We start from the raw sequence: 17046 nt of genomic DNA, 5'->3' as shown, positions 1-17046 counted from the left end.
GTCAGGCGTTAGAGGATTGAAGCTTTCCCGAGTAAAGCCTATTGCTTTTTCATTTCTTGCTGTACTTCCAAAAACATAGCCCTTGGCTCTCTGCCCCTCTCTCTTTTACCTTCTCAGCCATTACCATGGGGGTGGTCAATGAATGCAACGTGGAACCACTGAAGGTTCTGCGGTAGGGGGTGACACAATGGAAATGTGTTTTAGGATGAGAAATATGGTGGCACCACCCCAGATGCAAAAGGGGACAGAGATTTGAAAGAAGGATGCTACTTAGGAGTCTGTTGAGTAATTCTGGCATCACATGACGACGAAAAGGAAGGGACTTCTGTGTGAGTAATGTGAAGATGTTTCAAAGGTTCAACAACAGCAGCGTATGGCCGACTTGAAGGATTCAAGAGTAGAAGAATCAAAGATAAAACCAAGGCATTGGACCCAGGGAACAGAATAGAAGATATTCTATTGCCAGACAGGGAGTTGGGGGTGGGAATGTTTTTGGTCGTTAGGCACATCATATTTGGTACATTTAAGTAGGATCGCCTGGTAGGCATTCATGGGATTAACATCCAGAAGGAAAGTTGGGGCCGGAGATATAGATTTAACAGCTGCTTCCCTGGACCCTCATATGCTATATTCATCACCATCCGTACTCGTTTGTTCATGCTTCCCCCCTCTGTCAGAAATAATCCATTTCTGGGGCACTTGGGTGGCTTTTTCAGTGGAGCATCTGACTCTTGATTTCAGCTGAAGTTCATGATCCCAGGGTCATGGGATTAAGCCCCGTGTCTCTGGAGAGTCTGTCTCTCTCCCCCTGCCCCTCTCCCCCACTTGTGCTCTCTATATCTTTCTCTCTTTACAATAAAAAAAGAGAAATAATCCATGTCCTTATCAATTGAAATATAACCCTCCTTCAAGCCCCAGTTTTTCCCAGAAGGCTTCCCTTAGCACTTACTGCCTGTATCTCCCATTCACTTGGCATTGAAACAAACCATTACTGTTAACTCATAGTTAACACCACGGAGCCATGGTTAAATTGTGGACTGCGAAGCCAGACTTCCTGGATTCAAACCTCAGTTCTAATACCTAGGAGCTGTGTGGTCTTGGGCAGGTCACTTAGCTTTCATATGCTCTAGCTTTCATCGGGGGCAACAGTGCCTACCTCATGAGGTTATTATAAAGATTAAATTGGTTAATATGTGCAGAGTGGTTAGCACAGTTGCTTGGTACATAAGAACTATATAAGTATTTGCAAATAAATGTTTTGTTAAACACGTATGTATACTGGGTCCCCCAATAAATCATAAGCTTCTTAATGATTGGGAGTTCATCTTCTTCCTTTTCCGCACAGTACCCAGCTCTATTAGGTACTCCATCCAAACTCTGGAGAGTCAATTGCATTTAAACGCAAGTCCCAGACTGCAGCAGGTGTGTGTAAGACTCCTATTACAGGGAGGCGGGTCAACACCACCACATCCCAAGCCCTGCCGAGTGCTCAGTGGTCCCCAATTTATGGCCCGTGCCAACAATTTCTCAGGTGGTTCTCCAACGCCAATGCAAATGTTACCTTAGATATGGGGCAGTTCCTCCAGTGAAACTCAACACAAGCTGTGGTTTTAGAAAGAATCAGAACGGGGGAGGGCCAAGGGGTGTTTTTCTTTTCCCAGAGCACCCCTTCCCCTTGGAGTGACAGCAGGGGAGCTAATGGAATGTCTAGGACCGGGCCCTGGAAACAGAGGTGCCCAATTCCTCATAGCTGTGCTCTAGGTAGCACAAAGAGAACGACACACATGTCACTCCATTCCCCTGCCTCCAGGTGAGGGAAGATGGAAGGAAGCAGACAAGCAAGGAGCATACAACAGAGACCTTTCTATTTACCACTCTGGAGCTCCCACACCTTGCCTCAAAGACAGTGCAGGGATTGTCTGCCTGGAAGTCAGGACAGCTGGGCTCTGGCTCTTGGGTAGTAAATAGTTGCATGACATTGAGAAGACCACAAGATACTGAGCCTCTTTATATCTTAGTTTCCCCCATCTAAAAGGAAAAAAACAAATTGGATGATTTTCCTTTCCCAACCTAATTCGCGGTGCTATTGTGAGTGACAACTGAGGTGATGAATTTGGAAGTATTTTGCAAAGTGCAGAGCTTTAATTTATGTAGAAGATCGTTATCTTGAACCTCTCTAAGAGAGGAAAGTTATTGTGCTGTCTAGTACAGTAACCACTAGTCACATTTGCCTTTGAGCATTTGAAGTGTGGGGAGCCACAATTAAGATGGGCTGTAAGACACAGCCCGACTTCGAAGAATGGAAAAGATCTCATTGGAATTTGTTTGCATTGATTACATGTTGAAATGATAATATTTTGGATGCATCGAGTAGATTAAAATATATTATCAAAACAGATTTCTTCTGTTTCTTTGACCTTTTTAACTGTGGCTGTCAGAAAATTTAAAATTATGTACAAGGCTCCCATTATATTTCTATTAGCCAGAGCTGGTCTAGACGATCACATTCGGGAAGGGCAGAATAGCTAGGTCCCTCCTCAGGCAACTCAAAGCAGCCTGTTCAGTTAGGAAGAGAAATACTTCTGGATACAATTCTCCCATGAACCCACACACCCACTGCACCGCTGTTTTGTGTACCTTGACCTCCCCTTACAAAGTCTGTATATTTTGGTGCAGAATCCATTCTTTTTAAGGGGGTTGGGAACAGGGAAGAGTTGATTTTCAGGAATAGGTACACATAGGTTGGGAGGAAGGAGGGTGGGGAACATTGGGTTGCTACAACAATGACTTACTACTGAAGAACACCAAACTAATTATCACATTACAATTCTCTCAGCCTACCAGGGTGGGTAATTAGCTTCCTTGGAGGCTCCTTAAGGAAAAAAAAAAGAAGAAGAAGAAAGAAAAAGAAAAGACTCCTTCCCAGCAACTAGCTACTTTGTCCTTTTAATTCAATTCAATTCAATTGGGGGTAGTTGCAGAAAAGGAAAAATTAACACATTAATGGCTGAAATGGAAACAGCCAGCGACACACTAGAAAGGTCTTCCTGCAGTTCTGAGGCCAGGCTTCCCTTTGCCCATCAAAATGGCAAGTCCTGGGTTAATCAAAATGGGGGCACTACACAAGCTTTCTTCAAACATCCCAGAGGAGACCTCTGGGCTCAGATTCTTCTCTGCTTTACCACAGTTCCTTGTCCTACTTTAAAGACAGACATGGCTAATGGGACTTGGATTCTACGAGTCCATCAGCTCTGCCCAGTAAGAATGAGAGCTCCTTACAGCATTATTATGTAGACGACCGAATCCTTCCTTAACTTGCGTTTAGGGTTTAACAACAGACATTCCATTTGGGGCACACTCTACATTGGCAGGAGTGGGGACTGAACTCAAAGGGAATAAAGTATACAGATTTTGATTTACTCATGGGAAGAACAGAAAAGAGACAAGGACTGAGGAATCAAATTATGACACAAATTACAGACCAAATCGCATCAATTTCCTAAACCTCAAGCCAACTGAACCATGAATTGGACCAAATATATATATATATATATATATATATATATATATATATACACACTATATATATCTATGTATATATATTACACATATATATACTATGTATGTATGTAATATATGTTACATATGCAATTACATATAATATGTATATGTATTATATGTATGTGTATAATATGTATATTACATATGTATTGCATATGTAATATATATTATACATATATGTATATATATTATACATATATATACATATATACTATATATGTGAAAGAATAAGAGAAATAGGTCAAATAGATGTCCATATATATATATATATATATATACACTATACTACTATAGATAGTATATTAGTATATATATTATGTACTAATATACTATGATAGTATATTAGTATATATACTATATATACTAATATACTATATACTATACTATTATATATAGTATATATATACTAAATATATATATATAGTATATATATGAATGTCTATTTGACTTATTTCTTTTATTCTTTCACTATTACCCTCCTCTGAAAGATTTGTTTTATTTTATAACTTTAAATAAATATTTGCTTTCTCCCAACTCCATTGCTCTGTTCTTCTTAAAAAAGTATTTGAAAATCTAGCAAACATGTTCAAACCAGAATCAAACCTATATATTTTCTAATGAACTAGAACATCAAAACATTCCTTTAACTGAACCCGAACTGAGCCAATGTTTCATTTGGTTTGAGTCCCTGCTGCAGAGGAACATTTTTGGCTGTCGTTTGCCTTCAAAGGAAGGTAGTTAAAATTCCCTGGAAATGGCCTATCTTCTACAACCTTGAGTTTCTCAGGTTGAATGAAAAAAAATGTGAATCCCTCCCACAAGTCCCAGATCCAAGACAGACGAACACAGGATGGAAACATGGTGGTACTGCCATGTCCTAGAAAAGAACAAAGAATTTCAGCCCCACTCAACACCACTGTTCTTTGGTGAAATGGGTATTAACCTACCTATGTCCCTTGCTAAGAACTTGGAAAAACCTTGACATGTGCTGATGCAAAACTATGCATGGTCTATAGCTCATCCTTTTGGTTACACGATCCTTATTCTGTGGAAGCTACTGTACAACTCTATAAATTGGAAACAACCAATAATATTGGAAAATGATCTTTATCTCCAGATGTGTAAATTCTATCTTAACCAAAATGGAAACCAGGTCTTAGACAAGGTAAGAAACTTGTGCCACGTCACAAAACTGGGAAGTGGTGTCACTGGGCCTTCCTACAGAGATGCTTCCCTCTCCTTTTCCATATCCTATCCCCCTCCACTTGCCAGCCTGGCATGGTCCTGAGTGACGTGGAGGTGGGAAGGGGAAAATGGGTATGTCAAATCCAAACCATACCTAAAGTACTGTTTTGCCTGAGATCAGCTTTGTTCCTGTGAAATGTTCACAGAGTGGATGCCCTGGACATGGCTCTAAACTGCCATGGAATAGACAAGGTCATGTTACATGGATCCTTTTATGCTTTGGGGCTGAAATCATGTGAAAGATCTAGACACATCATCTGTGTTGAGCTCAGACGTTCTGGAAATTGCCATTAAGGCTGGCCAGGCCAGCATTTGGCTTCATTGATGTTCATGAATTACCTGAAATAAAGATTTAAATTCTCTCTCCTGAGAACACCACTTTAGGTATTTTGTTTTTTTGTTTTTGTTTTTGCTAATAGGGAGCAAGGGCTGTGTGTAATTCTGATATCTGCCAAGCAAAGTCCACTTTCCCTGCCTCGAATTGGTTTCTCTTTTTTATCCTGTGTGTGTGAATATATCTTCATTCCTTCTCTCTAACAAAGGTGCTGTGAAGGAGCAAAGGCAGATCTTGTCTGCCTTTGCCTAGGTTGGGATCTATTATATTCCTTTTAATCAGACAAATATTCATTAAATCCTAACGTATTCCTTCTCCATTTCTAATATCTTAGAGTCAGTGAGATGCATAGTTTCTAGAAGGGAAATTCTGTAGGTAGCATGTTGGCGATCATGTTTAAGCCATGTTTACTCACAGATGGTTCGGTTCACATGGGGTGGATGACCCAACTGGATACAGCCCACAGAGAATCCATTTATCTCAAGCTACTGCCGCCTCAGCATTTTTAAGTAAGAGGTTAGTGGTGGCTTAAAAATAGGTTCACCAATTCTTGGCCGTCTAAAACCAGGTCCACCCCCTACTCAAGAGGTGAAGATTGACCCTTCTTTCCTTGAAGGTGGGCTGGAGTTAGTGACTGCTGCTAATGAGTTGACTAAAACAGAAGTGACGGTCTGTGGCTTCGGACACTAGATCACAAAAAGCACTGCATCTTCTTCCTTGTTCACTTTCTTGAATCACTGTCTGGGAGAAGATCCTGCCAACGGCCATCTTGGAAGTGGAGCCTACAGTCCCAGGTGAACCTTCAGATGACTTCACCAACACCACACCAACACTTTGACCTCAACTGTATGGGGGATCCTGAGCCAGACAAAACCACACAGGCTAAGCTACTCCAAAATTCCTAACCCATAGAAACTATAAAATAATAAATATTTGTTGTTTTGAGTGGCTACGTTTTGGGGTAATTTGTTTTGCAGTACGAAATGAGTAGTACACATTAGAAATCCAAGAGGGGTGCCTGGGTGGCTCAGTCGGTTAAGCGTCCAACTTTGGCTCATGTCATGATCTTGTGGTTCGTGAGTTCGAGCCCCACATCAGGCTCTGTGTTGACAGCTCGGAGCCTGGAGCCTGCTTCAAATTCTGTGTCTCCCTCTCTCTCTGCCCCTCCCCGGCTCGTGCTCTCTCTCTCTCTCTCTCTCAAAAATGAATAAACATTTAAAAAAAAAAAGAAATCCAAGAAAAGGGGGTGCCAGGTGGCTCACTGGTCAAGCATTTGACTCTTGATTTCTGCTCAGGCCATGATCTAAGGTTGTGGGATTGAGCCCCACATCAGGCTCCCAGCCCTTTCTCTCCCTATGCCCCCCCCCCACTCATACACACGCACACATGCATATTCTCTATAAAAATAAAAAAAAAGAAATCCCAGAAACGATCAGTGATATTTCTGAAAAATGATTGGTAGGCAGTTATTGCCAGACTTTATGAATCTTGATCAAGCATTTAAAGTCCATTTTTTTTGCAAGACCCTGCCTAGAACTTGTACAATTTCATTCTTTTTTTGAAAATTTAAAATTTTTAAGTTAAAAAAAAATTTAAATCCAAGTTATTTAACATATAGTGTAATAATGATTTCAGGAATAAAATTTAGTGATTCATCACTTACATATAACACCTAGTGCTCATCACAACAAGTGCCCTCCTTAATGCTCCTTGCCCATTTAGCCCATCCCCCACCCAACACCCCTCCAGCAACCCTCAGTTTGTTCTGTGTATTTAAGACTCTCTTCTAGTTTGTCTCCCTCTCTGTTTTTATATTATTTTTGCTTCCCTTCCCTTATGTCCATCTGTTTTATATCTTAAATTCCATATGAGTAAAGTCATATGATTTGTCTTTCTCTGACTGACTTATCCATTCACTTAGCATAATACACTCTAGTTCCATCAACGTTGTTGCAAACAGCAAGATTTCATTCCTTTTGATTGCCAAGTATTATTCCTACAATTTCATTCTTTTCAAAAAATTTTTTAATGTTTTATTTTTGAGAGAGAGAGAGAGAGACAGAGACAGAATGTGAGTGGGGGAGGGGCAGACAGAGAGGGAGACACAGAATCCGAAGCAGGCTCCAGGCTCTGAGCTGTCAGCACGGAGCCCGACGCAGGGCTCGAACTCACCAGCTGTGAGATTGTGACCTGAGCCCAAGTTGGACGCTCAACCAACTGAGCCACCTGGGCACCTCTCTATAATTTCATTCTTAATCTGAATGTTAAAACATCAGTCTTTGTAGTGTGAGCAATGTGAATTTGTTTAGATAGGGGCATGTGCTGTTTTGTACGCTTCACCAAAACATTAGCAAACACTTGCATTTTTTACTCCTTTAGCAAATATTACCTAGATATTAACTACATCTCTAGCACCGTGCTGGGTGAAATAGGTACTTTTACATATCTGTTCATTCACAAACATTAGTTGAGCATCTACTAGGACCCAGCGCTGAGGATACAAGATGAACACGACATCTGACCCCTGAGGGGCCCAATATTTAGTTGGAGAAGTAGACAGGTAAATACAGACTTTACAGCACAGCATGGTGAATATTACCCCCAGATACATGAATGACATGCTATGATAGTGCACGGAATGAAACTATTTCTATTTGAGGTGTTGAAGGATGAATAGAAGTTTCCAAGCAAAGAAGAGTGGTAGGGTAGAGGGATGGCATTCCAGGGGCAGGGAAGTAGGGTGTGCAGGGTCATGAAAGCACGAAAAGCTTGTGCTGCTTCTTCCAGTTCAGTTCTTTCTGCCTGAGAATAAAAATATGGCCGCTGATGTGCATGCTCCTGGCAGTGTGAGGCCAGAAGGACAGGCTGTTTTTCTAGGCCACAAGCATTTCCACGCCAAGAGGCTGCTTGAGTTGCCCCAATTGGAAGCAAAGATAGTGTTTGTGCTCTCTGCCCCAAAGTTCCCAGGCTGGAAGAATTCTCGTGGTGAACACTGAGCCTTGGGAGAACAAATAGAAGTCTTCTGGGCCATACAATTGCCTTTACCACAAAGAACTCAAATTGTCTGTGCATGATTCCACTCAGCTTCTCAACTTGAACTTCTGGGGCCCTTTGCCTTTTCAGATCAGTGTCACTCAGGCGGCGGGGGCAGGATCTTGCACCAGAACTTCAAAGGACACACTGCTGCCTTTATCAATAAAATTATGCTATGAAAAAAAGAGTCAGCTGAAGCAAATGTTTGCTTAGTGGCATAATTTGCATTTGGCACAAGCTTCTAAGCTTGTCACAGACTGATAAATAGTTCATGGCTTGGCAGTGATTCATACACCACATTTTTTAGATCACTCACTATCCACTAATTAAAATCCTGTGTGACAAATCTCTGTGTTTCCTTTCAGACCCTGGCCTACATATTTTTTCTCTTGTTGTGAGAATGATGTGAATTATCTTGTTTCTCTTTATGTGTTGACTTCTAAAAAGCTCAAAGTCAAATTGGAAGCTCAAGTGCCTCAACTATGTTGACACTTCGGGGTGGCAAGTGTTTGACATTTTTGTTTTCGATTTTGCTTTTCTGTTTCAGATTGGCGTGTGACTGGATTATTTCATTGACTGTGCTTTTGCTGGGTGATGTTGAAGATGGTGACTATGAGGACAAACACGACAATAAGCATTACAGGTTTCTGGTCTGCGTCCATCTGAGTAGAACCGGGGTTTAGCTGTGTCTCCATGAGTCCAAACAAGCCTGATGGTTTAGTCTCTGAGCGGATAGAATTGGTATCATGGAGACTCAGCGGTATTCACGGGGAACGCGTTGCCCTGCATGCAGAGGGTATTGGCCTCTGTAAATGAAGTCAGCATGCACAGTTAGGAGAAGAGCACTCACCGTCTTGGTCGTTACCTGAGTCAGCTGGAGACTTGCTCCGGCGCATGGGGCCAGGGCTCTTAGCTGAACTCTTCTGAGGGGTTGGAGAGGCCTTTGGGCCAGCTGTGGCCGATGGGTTTCCCTTCATGACTCGGCATTCTGGTAAAAAAAAAAAAAAAAAAAAAAAAAAGACACAGCTCAGTAAAGCCAGGGGAGGAACGGGGCTCAGCATATTACCAACTTCTGGAAACTGGAGTAACCACCACAGGCCAAAGTACCCAATGGCTCAGGACTACGGGGTGGTCCTCACCGTCTGTGGGAATGATGGCTCTGGGGAGGGGGGCATGGGAGAAACTTTCAAAAGTCATCTGGGCTAAGCCAGGTGTTTAAATCCCTGGATTATGGAAACAAGGGAAGGAGTTGAAGAGCAGGTTGGGCGGGTTATTAAATAGTCAACTCGATCATTTGTGGACAACGCAGAAGAGCACCTGTTGACCTAATTAATTAATTTCCTTGGAGAAGAGATTGACAGCCGAGAGGCTGCAGCCACACAGATGAAACATTCGTGAGTAATCTAAAGGAGAAAGGAGGAGCTACCATTTATTGTTCATTGCATGCCATGTATTATAATAGGCATATTAGGGATGTCATGCCATTTTATAAATAAGCACTCCTAACTACCACCGCCACCACCACTATCTTGCATTTATAGAACTCTTTCTTTTTTAAAAAAAATATTTATTCATTTTTGAGAGAAAGAGCATGAGCAGGGGAGGGGCAAAGAGAAAGGGAGACAGAGGATCCAAAGCAGGCTCCGCACTGACAAGCAGCGAGCCCGATACGGGGACTCGAACTCATGAACCGTGAGATCGTGACCTGAGCCGAAGTCAGACGCTCAACCGACTGAGCCACCCAGGCACCCCTTTTTTATTTTCAATGCACGTTATCATAAAACCCTATGCCGGCTTAATGAATATAAAGGAGCCAGCAGTGACTGTCACTCAGAGCTTACAGAAAGCTCTTGGGTGTATCGGGGAGTCTGCCAAATGTTTCTGCTACTTGCCTCAACCTCAGTCCGACACGTGTGGGGCACTTTTTCCATGCAGATCACTCAGCAGCCCTACTGTGGTAATTCTGGGCACGGATTGTGCTAATGCGTTAAGAGAATTATCATACTCACGTTGCTGACGAGACCGCAAAGAATATAAGCCTCTTGCTTAGGACCACAAAGCAAGAAACGAGCAGAGCGAGGGCTAGCAACCAAGTCTCCTAAGTCCCAGTCTAGTGCTCTTTCCGCTATGGATTTTCCAACCTAGTGCTGTGATGGTCAAAGTGGAACCACACAGCTAGGTAGAGGGCAGTCTTTTCTTTGGACACTCTCTGGTCACTTCCTACTTAAAGATCTATCAATTACCCAGAAAAAATTAAGGGATCTTTTCTGACAAACTGAGTGTTTTTTTGGAAATTGAGTTAAGCAGAAAGCTCATTTTTGTTTGTTCTACGTCTTGTTTTGGTTGATGGACTTTAGTGATCACTGTCCAGAGCTGGAGATGCAGAAGGTATAGGAAGTTGCATATGGCCCGGGGTTTGTTTAGCTATTTTATGGTCATTTGTCTCTTCTCAAAGTGAACACAGCAGAAATGCCACCTCTTTCAGGGTCTTTGTCACTTGAGCTGTTTGTAAAGTCTACAATACAACCGGGTTTGTTTTTCTCACCCCTCATAATTGGGAAATATGTTTTGAATGTGTCTTCCCATCAGGATCATTTCCTAACCCTGTTGCTGTATGAGCTAATCCGCCATTAACTTACACATGGAGCTTGGACTCAAGCAAAGGGAGGTGGGCAGATGTTCACCTCCTTCCTGAGATTAACAACCTCTGGAATCTTGAGTCACAGAGCAGGGGGAATGAGGCAGCAAGCCAGAAAGAGGGAAGAGGGGAAAGATTTGACACTAAGAACACAGTGGAAAATCTTTCTAAAATGGAACCATCAACATGAGCCAAGTAGCTGGAGGATGTTGACTACAAAAAAAGTATACATATAATATCCAAGTTCTGACTCCAAATTTTCCTTCCCATAGTCTGAGTCTGATTGCACCCGTCATCCCATGTGACACAATATGTGGTTCGAGAAATCTGGTCACTTTTGGGGCAGGTAGTGAGTTTTATTGAGTTTGGAGGCTGAGAATCTGGGACATCTAATCAACCTTTCACTTAGTGACTCATGTATCCAAATATACAGGAGAAAGACTGACAGTATTTGCCCTCGAAGGTCCATGCATGGATGTTCTCTGGTCCATATGAACCCATGGAAATCCTAAGGGTTAGAAGGAGGGAAGATAAGAGAGCAATCATATCCAGTGGTTGTGCGTACCATTTTCATCCAGAGAAAAGTCATCCTGAGCATAGCGAAATTTTTCAGGACCACAGGCAATAAACACATCGTCATCACCAAAGAAATCATGGAGACAGGTTACCTATGGAGAAAGCAGAGACATTGGATGGACATGTGATTATCTTGTGACAGTAAACATCATATCATGCTGGCAGGGGAAAAAAGCTTCAGGTCTGGGCCATCATCTTTAGCCCTCAGGGATCTCCATTTTTCAAGCCACCAGGCTCATAGTCTGCATCACAGCCCCTGGTGAGTAAAGATATACCAAATGCCATTGCCTTTCCATGTTTCATGTTTCATGTTTCCATTGCATTAAGAATAACTTCAAGACCATGTGGACATGATCCCTTTTAATAAAAGTTCACAAGCAGGGGCAGCTGGGTGGCCCAGTTGGTTAAGCGTCTGACTCTTGGTTCTGACTCAGGTCATGATCTCACAGTTCGTGTGTTCAAGCCCCATGCTTGGGATTCTTTCTCTCTGCCCCTTCCCTGCTTGGGTGCTCTCTCTCTCAAAATAAATAATGAAACTTAAAAAAATAGGTTGACAAGCAGATGGCCCTGCAAATGTTACCTTTTCTCAGAGGCTCAAAGACAGAGTGCTCCTAGCCTGACTCTGGGGCCAAAGGCGTAAGCCAAGGCAGATGAGAAAGGTCGTCTGCAGCCTGAAGTAGATAGACTCTATGGCTGACCAAGATGTGGAAGCTCTTCTCGTCAACTTCATGAGTTTTGAAAGAAGGGCACCAGTTCTCAACTGATTTCCACCCATGAAAATTGGACTTTTGCTAAAAATGGACCAAGAACATGGAAGTGACCCAGAATACCATTCCTCCCTCAAGAACAAGAAGGGGAAAACTGTCCTGACCACTTAAAATTTAATCAAGAGCAATGAGTCCCCATAGGCTTGAGGCTCTGCTGGTAAAGCCATGTTCCCAGGATCCTTCCCACCCTCTAGTGCCCTATGCATTGCTGTTTCTCCACAACAGAGAGATAGTCTCCCCAACCCTTTTCTGCGCAAAGAAATGAGGGTCCCTGGGAAAGTATGTTGCTCACTATAGTCTCCTCACTTCTCAGCTTCCTAATTACATCTGATAATTAGTCCAGCACACGAGGGAAATCCCAGGAGAAACCATAGAGTCAAAACATTCTTATCCCAATCCTTAGCTTGAAAGTGTTCAAAGCTTCTAATTGTTCTAAGCTACCCATTCAAGCTGCCAGCGATGGCTTTCCAAAAGCACAGTGCTCACAAAGTAATAACAGCTTGCTGGGTGCAGAGAGCAATATTTCACATTTGAAAAAAAATGTGCACATTAATACCATCCCCCACCCCAACCCAGGTTCTATTCAGTCCTCATCTGCCTAGCCAAGATGATTGCAAGATTTACACAAAGTGAGAGATGCTTCAAGATTATCCCCATTGCGTCAGCCTCCCAATCATCCAGGAGATGCCAAGATAAGGGAAGACTTGGAAGACTGCCAGGTTTGCTCCTATAAGCCTTTTCCCAGCCGTGGGTCCTGACTTCATCAAATAGGCCAACATCCTACAGCCCACTTGTCCCTCACCCATTCATTCCACACTCATGTAATGACAACTAGAGCTACCCCTAAATTGAATGTTTATTCTGTGACAGGCACCCTGCTAAGTACTTCCGAATCTTTCCTCTCATTTTACCCTCACAACAGATCCTAGAGGTCAATATTATTGTCATCGCTGTCTCACAGATGAGAAAACTGAGGCCCAGAGACAATAAGTAAATTACTTAGGTGGAAAGTGATGAAGCCAAACGAACACAGATCTATCGGACTCCAAAGCCTGTCCTTTTGGCCACTCAGCAATACAAAACTCATGCACAGTTCAGGCACTGGGGAAACAAGGATGTTTAAGACACGGTTCACGACTCCATGGAGCTCACAACCTGACGTCCCGGACCTTGGCTCGATAAAACCTGGAGCCCCTAACTTTGATACATTGTGTGTCTCTGAATTGTTTATCCCCTGGCACCTCCTTGACCCTGAAGATCTCTGCCATGCCCTCATGTTCGATGCTGGCCCTGACCCTGACTTTAGTTTTGCTTATGAGTTAAGGAAGCCTCATCCTTGGGTGCCCCTCCACTAGTGGCCTCTAGGGTGTAGCACTTTGTTTCAAGACCTGCCTGTATTCTCATGAGTGCTCACCTGCTCCTTCCCTTTCAAGCACTAGTTTCCCGAATGTAACAGGCAAGTTTATCCCTCTCTCTGCACGTCCCCATGGTTTGTGGTAGAGTGCTTACCGTAGAGTGAGAATTCAGCAAGGCTCTTTTTGTCTCAACCAAATGCAAAGAAAATAAGAAGGAGGCTTTGTAAGTTTACACAAACGCAGCAAAGTAGGAACAAAAAGGAAATTAATCTTGGCAAACAACAAGAACTAGCATTCAAAGGTTTTGAAAGGTAACACAAATACACAAATTTAGGAACAAGAAAGGAGCGATGATTGTGCATTCAGAAGTTCTTCTTTGCATAAATATGCTAATTAGTTGGAAAACTTAGATGAAATGAACGATTTTAAAGGAAAATGTAAATAATGAGGTTGGCTCAAAAAGAAATCAAAAACCCCAACCAACTACTGGCCATGAAAATAATTTAGTAAACACTTCAAACATCAACCCTTCCCCAAAAGGCACCAGAGCATTCATTTTGGAGGTGCTGGTGGAAATTGCTTCCCAAGAAGAAAAACCAAAAGCTCAAAAGCAGTCATTGCAGTGACACGCCATGATACCCTATTGTAGGACAACAAAGCCTTCACAGATTGCTCTGGGGGTTGCTGTTACAATGACCCACCCTCCTCCAACCCCAAGCCTTTTTGCCCCCACCCAGGCTTTGGGAAAAGCCTTTGGATAACCCCTCCTTCGGGGAGCTTCTGAGAAAGGCAAAGCCCCCCTATGCTTCTGACAAACTCACAATGGTGTGGCTGGCTTCAAAAACATTCATTTTGCAATCCAGCTGTTCAGCATCAGGTTTCTTGTGTGATCCCTCCCCACATTTTACTGGCTCCCAAATGTAGACAAGTTCACATTGTGCATGTGAATACCCAGCTTTCCCAAATGCCTTGGATACTGAGACACAACAGCCCTCCCTGTCTTTGTTACAGAGTTGGGAAAAAAAAAGCTCTCTGTCTTAAATATGAGGAACCCAAAGCACAGAGAGTCAAAGTGGCCCAAAGATACACAGATGGCTCATGGCAGAGTTGAGGCCAGCACTCAGGTGTCCTGATTCAATTCCGGACAGAGCAATTCAGTTGCCTGAGAGAACATGTTTTCGTAAAGCCCTGACGTCAAAGGCTCGTATACAACCTAAATAGGAGAGTCCGCATGTGTCGTAATCAATGCCCGATATCCATCAGAACATTTTACTAGACTGAGAAAAGAAAACATGTATATGGATCATACTTTGAATCTACAGACAAGAAAATTCCTATTCACTACTGTAACTGGCAATGGAGAATGTCGTGGAAATGGAGGACAAGGAGAAGGAGGGGAAGAGGAGAAAAAGAAGAAAAAGGGAGAAGGAAAAGAAGAAGGAGCAGGAGAAGAATGGAGCTCTCTTCCCAAATGAAGCTCACTTCCCAAATGAAACTCAGCTCACACCTGCTTTTGCAAATTCCATGGAGGTAACGTGACAGAAAGTCCACCTTAGCCTACGTTGCAAATGTAGAATTTTGCAACTTGGATTTTTTTGATAACATTTCAGTCATGAGGTGGCATCAGAAGTGGTAAAAATAATAATCATTATGATACCACTTACAGCATCCCCAGAGATCAAGGGTCCTGCTGACATCAGCTTTTGTGTGAGTCACACTCGGGCCTTTAAGTCAGGGACGAGAGCACAAGATCATAATGCCTGTCTTTGTAATTAATGAACTGCCCGCACAAAATCAATAAAATCAACTCATATTAACATTGAACCATTAACTCACTGTTCTTCCTTTAAAAAAAAAAAAAAAAACAGCAGATATATTAGCTGCGAATGGCAAATTCACTCCGTGGCTTGATTTAAGCTTAATTAGATTCTCCACATGTTACAGATGCTGGCGGTTAGTTCTTGTAGAGTAGACTCTACATTTCATGATCTAATTGTGCAGAGAGAAATGTTATCTCAGAAGCAAGGTCTTGTATATGTATGAGACTCGCTTTCAACATGCAAAATATTTTCACTGAAAGTTCAACTCCACTAATATTCATTCATGAAGCACTTAACTATGGCAAAGGGACTCTGTGAGAGATATAGTCGGTCACAATGAAAGGCTCCTGCTTTCAGAATTGCCAGCATAATAAGCGAGTCAGAACTACACACATAATTGGAATACGAGGCAGACTGTTGTTAGCACTGTTACAGAGACACAAAGAGCCGGGGGAACACAGAAGACAAAGAGAACAATTCTAATCACGAGAAGTGGGAAGACTTCATAGAGAAGGTGACAAAGGCGAAGCCCACAAAGAATCTGGGTCTTGAGGGATGTGTGGGATATAGGTTGATGGAGATAGACGTAAAGGGGATTCCAGGTAACTGCACAAATAAAGGCAGGAACATGTCTTTTCCTCTTTTTTTTTATATTTATTTATTTTGAGAGGGAGAGAAAGTAAGCACCAGCAGGGGAGGGGCAGAGAGAGAGGGGGGTGAGAGAATCCCAAGCAGGCTCCATGCTGTCAGCGCGGAGCCTGACACAGGGCTCCATCCCATGAACTGCAAGATCATGACCTGAGCCAAAATCGAGTCAGACACCCAACTGACTGAGCCACCCAGGCGCCCCGGAACACGTCTTTTCTTAAGAGTCCCAGAAAGAAAGAACTGCATCTCATCAACTACAGTCACAGAGATTCTAAGCACAATTGCCTGGATCCATCCACCGGCCTTGCAGTTGCCTCCTAGTGAGATGCAGGGTGAAGAGAAGGGCAGAGAGTGTCTATGGGAAGAGGAGTGGCCCCAGTGGTGAAGAAGGGGGAATCTTGTGGCAACGAACACAACCCACACTGATTTCCCAGTCTTGCCAACACTGTATCCAGCCCATCGAGAGTGGCTGGCAAGCTTTGCAAAATGAGTTAATGAGAGATTCAGTAAGCCTTACGGATGCGGCTTCTTCTAAAAGTTACCGCCATTCTTATTCTGGAACATTTCCTGCCGGCAGCCCTGGTTGGGCTCCAGAGGCTGGCACAGGGTTGGCTTGGTGAGCTGAGACAATGCTTCTGAGACAACCCTGGCTTGCTTGCTTATCAACTTTGTTTTCCCGTACTTATCCTGAAGTCTTACTTGTGGCTTCTCATGACAACATTCTTGCCTGGGTAAACAGCTCCTTGGTTCTACAGTACCTCTCTTGGCACATGCATCACATGTTCAAGGTCTTGAACTTCCCTAAAATCTCTGGTGACAAAATAGCAATGCCACTTGCGTTTGTAAAATATTTTCACTGTTTTCAGAGTACCTCCACATCTATAGGGTCTTATGTTCTCTTCCACACCTCCAGTTCTCCAACCAGGTTTCCATCCCCCTCACTCGACCAAGGCTGCACTTGTCAAGGTCAACAATGACTTTCATCTTGTCAAATCCCCCTGTCATTTCTCCGGATTCATCTTACTCAACTGCCTAGCCAACACCGGACATAAGCTGAGCAAGTCCTCCT

The 17046-nt window shown here is 43.0% G+C and overlaps 1 protein-coding gene across 3 annotated transcripts in view; it reads right to left on the bottom strand.

Annotated features, from left to right (window-relative positions):
* The window catches only part of DCX (doublecortin), a 107676-nt gene that overhangs the window by 18946 nt on the left and 71684 nt on the right, over positions 1-17046 (bottom strand). For 2 of the 3 annotated variants that reach the window (XM_081794096.1, XM_081794097.1), the window contains exons 4-5: positions 11377-11479; positions 9024-9161 (exon numbers count right to left, since the gene is read on the bottom strand). In XM_081794096.1, coding sequence (XP_081650222.1) covers positions 9024-9161; positions 11377-11479 — 241 coding nt within the window. The remainder of the gene's footprint in view (positions 1-9023; positions 9162-11376; positions 11480-17046) is intronic. The other variant, XM_081794098.1, reaches the window with a different exon arrangement.

The sequence above is a fragment of the Panthera onca genome, chromosome X, assembly GCF_046562875.1.
Source record: "Panthera onca isolate mPanOnc1 chromosome X, mPanOnc1 haplotype 2, whole genome shotgun sequence".
Taxonomy (NCBI): Eukaryota; Metazoa; Chordata; class Mammalia; order Carnivora; family Felidae; genus Panthera; species Panthera onca.
The sequence above is the reverse complement of the archived record's forward strand: the minus strand, read 5'-3'. Positions and strand labels throughout refer to the sequence as shown.